General features: G+C 42.0%; 1 protein-coding gene across 1 annotated transcript; it reads right to left on the bottom strand.

Annotated features, from left to right (window-relative positions):
- Positions 1–10,308: 10,308 nt before the first annotated feature.
- On the bottom strand, positions 10,309–12,493 carry LOC147457722 (uncharacterized). The gene is made up of 3 exons (XM_086512542.1): positions 12,314–12,493; positions 11,645–12,199; positions 10,309–11,551 (listed from the first exon to the last, which is right to left on the bottom strand). The coding sequence occupies exons 1-3, from the start codon at positions 12,476–12,478 to the stop codon at positions 10,406–10,408; spliced, it is 1,866 nt and encodes a 621-aa protein (XP_086368668.1). The 5' UTR covers positions 12,479–12,493; the 3' UTR covers positions 10,309–10,405.
- Positions 12,494–13,084: the final 591 nt, after the last annotated feature.

The raw sequence follows: 13,084 nt of genomic DNA, 5'->3' as shown, positions 1-13,084 counted from the left end.
GATGGTGAGACTTTTTGTAAGCACTTACCAAATAGGAGAATTTACATGGCGTGCCTTTTCCTTGATAGTAGAACTTGGCTTGGCAGATGGCTTGGGTTGCCAAATCCATTTATCTAAGCTCTTGGACTATTGCTTGATCTTGTTTGTGTTGGTGAAAATAGTGCAATGGATTGGTTGGTGCTACTGTCAATGGTTGACTAGCTATAAAAATTGGTTCTTCAGCCATACCATTTTTTTTGTTGACTTGGTTTTGCAAAGATGTGCAAGGAGGTTTTTCATGTGTTAGTTTGGTTGTTGTTCAATTATCCAAAAGTATTGAGCTTTGTTCTGAAGAATCTTCTTAGGTAACCAAACTTGCATAATTCCTTGCATAACTCTTTGCATGCTTCTCTTGCATTGGTTGGTTGGTTGCTACAATTGGATTGTGAGTTTGTCAAACTATTTTGTATAAGGGTAATCAATAGAGCATAATCCACATGCGTTGCCTATGTGGTGTCCATACCTTCAATGAATTACTTTCCAATTCGGAGTTGTGTTGTAAGCACAAATTCAAAGTGTTCCAAGGATTATCTTTTTGACTAACTTATCATCTAAAAGACTATAAAACAAGTGTGTGGATGGAATATCATAAGTTGTAACATCACTATACACCTTCCCAACGATATATAAAAGAGAATGATTGGACGTACAAAGAATCATTTGATATAATTTCATTTCTTGAATGGTCATTTTGAAATAAGTGATGTTGTTCACGGCATTTGCTCTAGAATTGTATCAACAAGTGCCCTTTCTTGATGACCTGCTAAAGAACCAAGCTAGATTTTCACGCCCATGCTTGCTTTTAAACAAGATCATTTCTCCCTCAAGCCTCACTTGACTGCGAGTGGTTGTTGCACACCGTGTGTTCAGAAAACAAAAATATCATGCTATTGGTAATTCTCACAAGCCTTGCTTGTGACTTGAGTGCTAAAATTACACAAGCATGGAAAAGAAAATTTCACGGCATCATACATACCTATTGCATAGCATAGCTGTTGAGAATATTCTTAAGAAATGTGTCAACAAAATCAAAAGCTACTGATACCTTCTAAAGTACAAGCATGGACTTGCCTTGCAAAACTGGCTTGGTTCAATTTGAGCATGCTTTGCATGCTTTTGTTGCAGGTCTTTTACTTATCGCAGCTTTGTAAACAAAAAACCATGAGTCCGCCATGCCGAATAGCCTCTGCCTTACATGCCGTAGGCCTTGTATTGATATGCAATAGGTCTGGTCTGAACTTGATGAATTTTTGTCGAAATGGCTTGCAGAGATTTTTACATCAATTTTCATGACCTTCACAACTCCTAACATTGCTTTAGTTGAGTCATAAGATTTTTGCACACCCTGCATAATTACCTTATGTGATTTTTGATGATCTTCTGTAGAGTATCAAGGTAAATCTCTCCATGAATCGGAGTCAAAATTCAAGGTAATCATTGATTCCTCAGCTACAGATTTTTGTCCGGCTTTCTCTCATGGGATTTGCTTCTTAGCAAGGGAGGACACCCAAAATTGGTGTCCCTTTGATAAGTCTTTATTTGGCTAATATGAAAATCGAGCAGCAGCAATGGTGAATGGCTTACAGACATCGCAAGTGGGGGAAAAGAGCTTGCGCAGCCTTGTGGGGGCATCCATGGATATCCATGCAGTGTCGAATTGCATTTTTGATAGCAAAGCATCCTTATTTGGCACCATCCATGCATCATTTGGTGCAGGTTCCTCTTTGGCCTTCATGTGTATAAGGGGCATTTCCTACGGCCCTTGCCAATCGGTCCCATCTCCACCACCATGCAAGCTGTTGATCTCATGCCCCTCTCAAGGTTCCTTGTTGGGCCTCAAGACCCTCCACACCGAGAGAGAGAGAGAGAGAGAGAGAGAGAGAGAGAGAGAGAGAGAGAGAGAGAGAGAGAGAGAGAGAGAGAGAGAGAGAGATGCAACAAGCCATGCAAAGACATCTTCCCCTCTCCCCCCTTAGCTCTGATACCAATGTAAGACCTAGGAGACTTAGATGTCGGATCCACCACCCTACCTCCTTATATATAGGCTGGCTCCTTGCCCTAGCCATAGTTTGGATCCCTAGTCCGAGCCCCTGGCTCAGGTCCCTGACCCCCTAGGTCGAGCCTTAATCCTTAGGATCCTTGTCCTAACACACACACACACACACACACACACACACACATAGAGAGAGAGAGAGAGAGAGAGAGAGAGAGAGAGAGAGAGAGAGAGAGAGAGAGAGAGAGAGAGAGAGAGAGAGAGAGAGAGAGAGAGAGAGAGAGAGATGTAGAGGGCGTGGGGAGAGGAGGGATAAATAGAAGGGGTGGGATAGAGGGCATGGAGAGAGGAGGGAGAGAGAAGAGGGGAGGTGGAGAGAGAGAGAGAGAGAGAGAGAGAGAGAGAGAGAGAGAGAGAGAGAGAGAGAGAGAGAGAGAGAGAGAGAGAGAGAGAGATCCCGACAAAAATTTCATTGGCCATATCTTCCTCATTTGGCTCCGATTGACATGCTCCATAACATAAGCTCTACACATCTATCTATTGAAACCATCTCCGACCATCTTTCATCACCTGCCTTGTTTGTCAAGGATGTGCCATCCCATCTAGCACATTTTAGAGTCCTTCTGGCCTAGAAAACCTCATTAGACATACACTACTGCTATCACCTACCTGCCCTCGATCTTCACACTTGCTTCAACCCTTTGCCATGCACCTACTAGCATGTCCATACCTGCTCGTGCCATCTTCTACGATCGACCAACTTTGGTTGCACCATCATTGCGCAACCCCCTTGTTGAGCATTTATGTTCAACCACAAAACACCTTTATTATTCTACAAGTTGCAAACACTGGCAAACACTATGAGAAAACAAAAAATCCGTATATACTGTTCTATTCCAGCCTACTTGCCCCACCCCTGCATCACAGCATGTTTCCACGTGGATCAAAAACTTGGCATTGATTTCGTCCATTTGAGTGTAACAATTTCCCACATTGTTGCACCCCAACATATATCCCATCATGCTTATAGGCCGCCCATGGCCTACCTTAAGCACTCCAAGAATCCTCTTCTATCCAAGCACCTTCAAGCATATCAACAATCTCACGGCACACACATACCTGACCCACCCTCCCATCCATATAAGGTGGGGCTCTCCTCAAAAGCGAACTGCAGTTGACAAAAACACTTCTCCACTTCAGCCTCTATTGGCTCACCCCATAGTAGTAGACCTTTGCTCACCCAACAGAATATCCACTTGTAGAGGGGCTAACCCTCGCATCACCTATATCCAGGTCAAAGCTCTATCAAAAATCACATGCATACCTTCATCCATAGCAACCATGGGATCATCAAATTCCCAATCAAACTCGCTTTCAAGACATACATCATCCATAGAATGTGTATCTACAACACCACTCGTGCAAGCCATAGACAACTCTATCTGCTCCTCCCTTTTGTCAGCATCCCAACACAACATGAGTGCAAGACAAATGCCCAACCCCTTCGGCTTTCACTTCATCCCCATCCTTTTGTTGTTGACTCTGTAGACCAGCTTGGCTATCCATAGATGCAGCTTTATCCTTTTCCGCATAGCAACGAACCAATTGCACTGCAATAGAATTTTCCACCACTACCTTCATGAGCATCTTCATCAACATGGTGCCGCATAGCACCCTCAACTGCATATCTTCCTCCATTACTCTTCTTTCACATTGGCTACCACCACATTATCAGATAAACAACAAGGCAGCTTTACCCTTACTAGCACAGATTCATTAGACTTTGTCTCCTCACCATAGGATGTGGACTCATCCGCTCTATCCTCCTCGCTTGTCTCCCAAAAACTCGAGCTTGTATCTTCATCATCAACAACATAGCATATCGACTCTGTATCTGCATCCTCATCCTTGTGTTGCTCCACAAAATCTTGACCATCACCTTGGCTTTGCACACCTTCTTCATCTACTTCTAGTCTCTTGGTATCTGCAACCTGCTACATTCTGCTAGCTCTTCATGCATTGGCTTCTAAAAACCAGGGTTTACCTCTTCTAGCTACTCTTGCAACTCGACTTCAACTGGCTCTTTTGCACACATGTTCTCTTTGACAAGAGGCTTATCCTCATTGACAAGCTCATCCACCATTGGGACATGCTCATCATAAATTGGAAACCTCCAAGGAGTATAATTGACCACTGGTCTTACCTCAACAAGTTCAACACTTCAAACAACGGGCACCACCTTCGGTTAAACTTATGAACACTCTGTCACCGCAATAGGCACATAATGAGCAGGATTCAACAAGTCCAACTCTAGCTTTCTCTTCACCTTCGTGCTCTTCACTTTGGCCAAATATACCATGTCTTCATAGCTGTCCGCACCAAATTTGTTCTTTTCCTTGATCTTTGGATGCAAGCACTCTAGCAACTTTGAGAGCTTCAAGTATTGATTGCCTTTAGCACGTGTGGCAATCTCCAATTGCTTCAAACTGCTCAAGAAAAACCAAAAACTCCATACTTACATCCTAGCGTATCGCCTTCAGCTTTGCACCATCCTCCACCAGAGAAACCACCCTACAAAATCGCTTCAAGAAACACACTCTGCAGCTCTTGCCATGAATTTCGATCACCACTCTCCAAACCATCGAACCATAACTTTGCACATCCGTGTATCAACAGCAACACAACAGCAGAACCATCTGTAGCTTTTCTTCATCACTCTACATCCGCAACAATAGCATCGATAACTCAAAATCCACTACCCAGTCCTCTAGGTCTTCAACACCGGACCAAAACTTGGCTCCACCATCTCGGCCAACTTCAAACTCGACCAACAAACATTTCTCGACCATCCACCAACCGCTTATCAACATCAAACATCATCATCAATCTTCCGGAGGGGCACTAGAAGATGGAAGGACACACCCGACACACAAAAAAATGCCTCTTTATAGCCCAAGATATACACAACGCCCCAATCCACTAGATTTCACCTTCAAACTTGACAAAATCCGTAGGCAAACCACCATTTTGACACTACCATACACACACACACTCATTGCAACATCACAAACACACCCAATCATTCCCCACATCCCGATTCATTGCCTTCACCACACACACAACCTCTCTCAATCTCTCTTTGCACAACCGACCTCAGAGGGGACACACCTGCCGATGCACGCCCGAAAACGCACACACATAAGCAAAGAACAGAAGGGGGAAGGGAAAATTGACAGAAATACATGGCAATGATGGCTTCTCTTCACAAATAAACCATATACAACATGCTCTAAGCCGACACACTCCTCGACGAGCTCAAACATCACACCGATAGCCCTCCTAGCTCCGCACATACTCCATATCTTCAACAACCGCTTCCTTGGCAACACTTCATGGTCCTCCCGCACAACCGCAGGGAAAAGAACCCCTTCAATTTGGCCAAAATCTCTTAACAAATCGTGAGAATCTTCTCTTATAGGAGTTTACAAAAGATCAAAAAAGGAAAAAAAATTGGGCTACCTCTGCTCATACAACTCCCTTGAGCTTCATTTGGTATTGTATTGCATTTCTTACAAGTGTGCATTCTCCATTAAGCTACCATTTCATGGCTCTGACACCTCGACTACCTTAATCTTGTAATACTTAAGGACGTGGAACCAATTTTTAGAGATGTCTCTATAACCCCTTCTACTCACTCCCACTGTGTCACAAACTTCTTGCATTTAAGAAGGTTGGACCAATAAATCCATATCTTTCAGTAAATTTTGAAATACCAATTTCTTTTGGGTTCAATTTTTGGGAAGTGTCACTCTTGTTCATTACCTCATTCAAGAATCTCACCCTTTCATGAGTATTGGACATACTAAATCCTAAGAGACTGGTCACATGTTCTCTTGTAATTTTTAACCTTTTTTTTTCTTTGTCCAGATGCTTCTGTCAAGTTTACATCTCTCATTCATTTTACTCGTGCTCTTAATCCCATTGGAGTTTCTTTTAAGGTCTGCAGCTGATGATTTTCTTGTTTTAGAGAGGCTATTTGGTTTTCCAATTCTAAAATTCTTGTTGCATTTGAAGAAAAAATAAGTTTGGAGATATTGAACGTAATGTGTATGATTAATGTGTAACTGAGATAGCCTAGAACTATCATCCTAGTAAGGCATCAACCCCATCTCCAACAAATCTCATAAAATCATGGGGTGTGTGCAAGCTCCCATCTGTCCATAGGTCAATGTGCTTCTTCCCCTTGTTGCAAATTTGTTGTGATTCACTTACATTTGTTACTGGTCTTTTGATAGACACTCCCCGTAGTTGCATATTCTTTGTTGAGCTTAACGTTCAAGTGAAACTTGCGGTTATCACTAACGGAAGATACATTACTGATTGTAAGTGGTGAAGAGCACACATAAAGGATAATGGAGATAACGATAGTAGCAGAGTTGTTAGCTTTAGAGAAGAGAGAAAGCTCTTGAAAGTGCGTAGATCAATCTAAAAGGTCATAAGAGAGTAAGAGAGAAAAAGGAGGAATTGAATCATTCAAAAGTGGAAACAACTATTTTTCGCCGAGTCAAGTGAATGAGAACAAAGTTCAAGGTAAGCCACAAAGGAATAGTTTGAAAATGATTTCTTTTTTGAATATTTAGAAATATGTACCTAGATATGCTTTAAATAACCAAAACGACCAAATTTAGATCCATTTTGACCGTCAAATGGCTGTGCTAGTCAGCAATTGAACCAATTCCTTACACAACACTTTTTGAGTCATTTTAGGCCCTAATGAATGGAAAATCCGCAAAGCACTTGTCTTTGATGTATTGGTCATGTTCTTCTTATTATAGGTGCAATTGCTCCAAGATCATCAAACAGGGTAGTTGGTCAGTGTCTCATTGAACCTACATTGGATTCTTATGTCACCATTTGTATTCACGTTAGGTGTCGCCTAGGTTCCTCCATTGACCCAATCTTGTGTATCAAATTATTTAGCTCTTAGAATTGTATTCAGCTTATGGTAGAACACCTCTCATTGTGCATATTGTCAATGCATCCACTCTTTCTACTCTAAGCTTGTAGTGCTTCACAAAATTTCTTTGATACAAGGTGGTATTTATATCTTTTGATATCATGGATGCGAACCCATTGTTGTACTTGTCTCAAAACCTAAAGATGGAAATGGATTTATCATCCTTCCTAAAGATATATATGATATTTCTATCAGTGAGGGTTTTTGATATTGCATCTTTCACCCAAAACATTTTATTATAGTCAACATTTTACTCCCAAGCTTACATTATTGGTTTTCAAGCATCTCATAAACCCCATGGAAGTTGGTCCTTCCATGATATCCTCACTAAGGGATCGAGTTTCAGCTTTGTTTTCCCATTTGTTCACAATATCTGAGTTTTCTACTATCACATACATTGTTCCCCTAGTTCCTTTAGGTTTTTCTAGTGGAGTTATACTCCTATATAAGTCAATTGGGTTTGGTTCTCCATATTAGATTTTATCTCTAGTTTGGAAAATTTTAGCAGGTTTGAGGCTATTTTAGCAATTTCTCTCAACTTGTAGCTCCAAATGCTTCCAACTTTGATATGTAGCTTCCAAATGTAATGTATAAAGCTTAGATTACTCCTCAAAAAAAAAAGTGTACTTATTAGGTGAAAATATAAAATAAACGTGCCTATTTTAGATTCCTTAAATACAGACTTTTGTTTCCTTTTTTAGGTTACCCACAATTAGTGTTTCATCGGTGAAGGGATTTGAAATTTGGTTCTTGGAATCCCATTTGTAGCCCTATTTTGCATATTTCAATAGTTTTTAACCAATTTTGGCTCTGTTACAAGATCCTCTGGTCCAAATGTTTCCAAACTTGGTAGCCCTATTTTGCATATTTCAATAGTTTTTAACCAATTTTGGCTCTGTTACAAGATCCTCTGGTCCAAATGTTTCCAAACTTGGTAGCTTTGCCTACACACTATATACAATCATGCTATGCGGTAAAGAGTGGAGGCTGGAACCCAGATGGGCGAGCTGCAAAATAGGCATACATATTTTCTAAGTGGTCCTATGCCTATTGATTTTTCAACTTTATCACTTGCACATGTTCCTAGTGCTATTCGGAGTGTAAAAATGAGCTTAGCTATGAAAAATGAGTACCATATCTCTCATATGAAAATAGGTATGCCTATTTTCAACTTTGGCCAGCTTTTACATTCACTTCAATTTTTTTGAGCACAGATGCAACATTGACAATATTTTACTTACCTTACTCCTATTGTAATTAAGAGATAACACAAGATGATAGAAAACAAAAATTTCTCTAAATTCTACATTCCTAACTTGGTGCTATCCTTATTGACTCAGCACAAGTTTCAAGGCCCAATCACCGTACTTTTTTCTAACTAACATGCAAATACCAAGGTCCTTGGTAAGTATCTCTACTCCCAAGTATCCTACAAAGTCAATAACTCACCTGCTAACCACGCAAAATTAAAAATACAAATACTTTAGAGAGGTCTTGAGAAAGTAATGGCTTTTACTCGTGATTGCATTGAGTTTTTTTCGAGTTTAGGTTGTCTCACCAACAACGGTGCTAAACTGTGGGTGGGCTACCAACACCATATCAATAGTAGCAAAAAAAGAACCATAGACACAAATATTTTAATACATGGGATGTAGTTGACCCGACTCTAGTGCATGGATGCTACAAGAGGTACCTAATCTCTCAAAAAACCCAGTCTATCAATAGTAGCAAAGAGAGAATTGCAAACACAAATATTTCGATCCGTGGGTGTAGCTGACTCGACCTTAGTGTTGATGCTACAAGTGTATCTTACCTTCAAAGCTACAACACTTCAAATGAACTAACACTTGTTAGGTTAAGGTGGATAGGCTAGTGTGCCATTCATGCTAATAACATGCTTGGAGAGGTTAGTGTAAAGTTTGAAAGAGCAACTATTACACAATACAATATATAGTGTATACTTGTAAATGATAAAGCTTGATATCATTCATAAAAATATGTCTATATAGGTTTATACAAATAGACAATCTTTTGACACATGCGCACAAGATGAGCCTTTTGACACATGAGCACAAGATGTGGTTGCCTATACATAAATACAAGTGGTTGTTCTTTACACAAAGGTTGTAACAGATTTTTCACATGGATTGACACATGGGGTGGAAAGGGTTGTTCACACAAAAGATGCAACAAAACCTTGCATCCCAACAATCCTCCCCTATGTAGGTTTTGGTTGCATATCACTCACACAATCCTCCCCTCAAAACACACTAGGGTGAGATACACAATTCACAAACCTCCCCTTGAACAGAAAGTTGCCTCTCATACACACAAAGGATGTAGGTATACAAAACATTAGCGTGTAGGCACACACAAGCCTCCCCCGACACAAAGAGGATAAAGTACAATTTGAGACATTGCTCAACACATGTTTTTAGTTGTTTGTTGGAGGATTTCCTCCTGAAAAAATTTGCAAAACTTATTGTACTTTATTGTCGTTATCCTTGCACAATGCATTTATATGTACAATAGAGGGAAAAACCACGTGAAAAAAAGACCTCATTATTTATGATGTGCACAAACATTAATGTGACGAGTGTTGAACTCGAGACTTACTACTCAAGAGCAATAGCAAATCTACCTAGTTTTAATGATTGAAGGTTATTCCAATTTCCTCTTGTTATTTTTTTCACTCACATGAGATGAGGAATTCACCCACGAGATGAGGAATTTAAGTGTTGTACGAAGAATCCCAGGACACGTGATACACTCTTCAACTCAAGACAAATACACTAAAGAGGGAACTTACATAACAATTATTCTAGAGAGAGAGAGAGAGAGAGAGAGAGAGAGAGAGAGAGAGAGAGAGAAAGAGAAGAAGAAGAGAGTTTTAACTTCGTAGGAAACTATCCCAAGAGACCTTAAAGATCTAATTGACGAGGAGTTGAACTCAAAGACCTGTTATGAGAGAGAGAGAGAGAGAGAGAGAGAGAGAGAGAGATTTTGAGATACAAGTCCACAAAGGCAAAAGGATGAAGCTTGAGGATGAAGCACTAAGATGTTTTTATGGGTTAAAATCAAAATGCCCATTTGTTGCAGCTAGCCAAAGGAAGGATTAAATGAAAAGGGGTAAAGTTTAACCTTAGGTCTATATGCAACGACATTTTTTGATTAAATGATCTTTAACTCGAGGCCTACGGTGTGTGTGTGTGAGAGAGAGAGAGAGAGAGCCCATAGCACCAAGAGCCACAACAAAACATTAGCCAACAGAAAGTTTGAGTAAATTCCACCAAATTTGCAAATTCTGCCTCTCCAATATACATTTAGTAGAAAAGATTCAGACCGTTTTGACAATGTCATTGATACTTGCAACACTTTTCACGCTGTTTAGATCCCTTCTTCAGCTTCCTTTTCTCCCTCTGTGCCTTGTTCTGACAACCTCGCTGTTTTTGCTGTTCAAGCATCTCAAGCCTATCACCAAGTACGCTAATTACCTTACTTTGCGCCTTGCTTTGGGCAAGCAACTTTCCCAGTAAATATTTCAGCTGTCCACATTCCTCAGAAAACTTCTTTAGGAGTACACTATCAGAAACATCAAGGTCCTGAAGACCTCCTTGCGGCGCACCTGGAGTTTTATCTTGCCTTTGGTCAGTTAAGCTCTGCTCCTGAGTGTTCAATAGCTCCTCTACTACAGAAGATCGATCTTCATTCGAATCAACTGCATCAGACCCCTCTTTCGCACATGGAGTACCAGGGCTTGAAACTGACACACAATCCCGCAACCCCAGGATGTCTTCTTCATAGGCATCAATAGCTTTAAGTGCCTCGTGCGCAGCAAGGCCATCTACAGCCATCTCTCCATCATCATCCCCTACCGTCACAGCCCTCATCTCCTCCTGCATAACCTCATCTGCTTCTTGTTTACATGGAGCAATAGCTCTGCCCACCATGGCAGGATAGGCCCCATCAATACCCACAGCTGGCACACCAATAACCTCACTACTATCGTAGAGGGTTATAGCTTCCCTGCTCGACGGATCGTATTTTACACAATCTACCAAATCCCCAGAATCATCTTGCGCTGCACACACTTCTTCATTTCTAGACACATGAATGTCTAGATTGGTCATGGCTTTCACGGGCTCTTCTTGCAAATCATTGGTCATCATCTCTGCAGGCCCATCTTGCATCACGACTCCTTGTAAGTCTTGATTAACTACCTCTGCCTCATCAAGAATTTCTTCTTGAATAGAATCTGTGCCATTTTGCATCGTGCTAATGAGGGTTCGCGCATCATGGTCCTCCCCATGTAGAGAGGGAGTTGTTTCCTGCAGGGCATCGGTAGCATTCGAGCAGACAATGCTTTCCGAATTTACAGCAAGCAAACTATTGCAGTCAGTATCATCTTCCTGTGAAGACATAATGGCATCCATGGCATCCTGCAGTTTGATGGCCATCTTTGTTGCTTCTTTCCTCTGGTTCCGGACATCAGGGATGGAGCCCTACACAGACAGACAAAAAAAAAACAACATACATAAGCTCAGTGGCCAACAAAGAAACCTCCACATTTAAGAGAATCAAGGTCGACTGCATACCTCAATGGCGTCCAATTGAAGAATGATGGCCATGACACTCTCACTGAATCTAAGGCGCTCTTTCTCTTCTGACTTCACCTTGTTCGAGAATCCAGGGCTTTCAATCTCGGCCTTGAGGTCTTCAAGACGCTTTTTCAGCGTAGAAATCGTTCGGAGGTGAATGAGGGGGCGGCGCTGACGGATGGCATAACCACGGAAGCAAGATTGGATGCGAGTAGCAGCAGCACTGGGGTCGAGGAGGGGCACTACAGAAGCCTTCCTCTGGGGAGGCGATGGAGGAGGGGCAGGAGACGAGGAATCAAACACGGGAATGCTGATGACAGAGCGGGGGATAGGAGAGGGGGCAGAGGATGGGGGCGATGGTCCATGAGCCTGCTGTTGAGGGCGATATGGATCGCGAGCGTAGAAATTGGAAAACGGGGTAGAGAAGGGATAGGCAGGGTAGGCGTAGAAGGGGGATCGTCTCATTGCTGGCTCTTCTGTTGCAGAAATGTCTTGTAGAGTAGGCAGTGGGTCGAAATGGTGTCTCGGAACCTGCCATGTCTCCGGCGGGAACTACATATACATAAGCAACGGACGCTCTTCCAGAGCACGCAGAAGGCTCTGGAAGATTCCAAGTTTCTCTAGAAACCTCTCATTAATCCATGAACAAAAATTCACGCAACAAACCATCCCCAAAGTGCCTTCTGTGTTAGGATTCGACGCCCTTCTTCCCTTCTTTGACTCTCGAGCCCTTCGTATGAAGGCCACTTTGAGGCAACGCCGGTGTTTTGAAGGGAGAAGGAAAAATCTGCCCATCCTCATGGAAGGATGATAATCCCACTCTCCTGTCATTAGAAGGGCAACCCTTAGGAAAGCCCTTCGTGGAGTTTACAATGCCCACCAACGATAGGAGTGGAGACATTTGCATTCACATCCACATTTTACATATTAACAAGAATTAAAAGTAGATGAGGGGGATCGGGTCTGTGGTTAAGCCATTCATAATTTGGTATTTTTCTAAATTCTAATGGGAAATGGGCCAGTGGCCATTGCTAAGTTCTAACTTAACCTAATGAGAAATGGGCGACTCAGTGCTCACCCAAAATTTGAAACGAGCCAGACTCCAGACCGTGGCACGAGCATCGCGAGTGTAACTCTTGCTCTCAACCTCTCTCTGTAGGTGTCTGTAGGGATTTGGAAAGATATCGGGTGTTGATGGTCACAAGGGCGGTTAACATCATCCCCACACACAACAAAGGAACTGCAGCAAAAGAGGAGAAAGAAATGTGGGATTTGCTACATCAACGCATGAGAGAGTTGGAAGGTCTTGTGACAACACGAAGTGTCACAAACTATGACGTGGCATGCCCACAACACACATACACACTCTCTGCTGCCTACACCCGAAATCCGGTTGATTGCTAACGTGGCACTGCTGTACGGACAGGGTCCCGCAAA

Source organism: Adiantum capillus-veneris, chromosome 5 (assembly GCF_014529385.1).
Source record: "Adiantum capillus-veneris isolate H3 chromosome 5, ASM1452938v2, whole genome shotgun sequence".
NCBI lineage: Eukaryota > Viridiplantae > Streptophyta > Polypodiopsida > Polypodiales > Pteridaceae > Adiantum > Adiantum capillus-veneris.
The sequence above is the reverse complement of the archived record's forward strand: the minus strand, read 5'-3'. Positions and strand labels throughout refer to the sequence as shown.

Coding starts and splice junctions, on each gene's coding strand:
- LOC147457722 (XM_086512542.1), bottom strand. CDS start 12,478: ATGACAGGAGAGTGGGATTATCATCCTTCCATGAGGATGGGCAGATTT. Junction 12,200..12,313: donor CAGAAGGCACTTTGGGGATG/GTTTGTTGCGTG, acceptor ATGTATATGTAG/TTCCCGCCGGAGACATGGCA. Junction 11,552..11,644: donor TTCAATTGGACGCCATTGAG/GTATGCAGTCGA, acceptor CTGTCTGTGTAG/GGCTCCATCCCTGATGTCCG.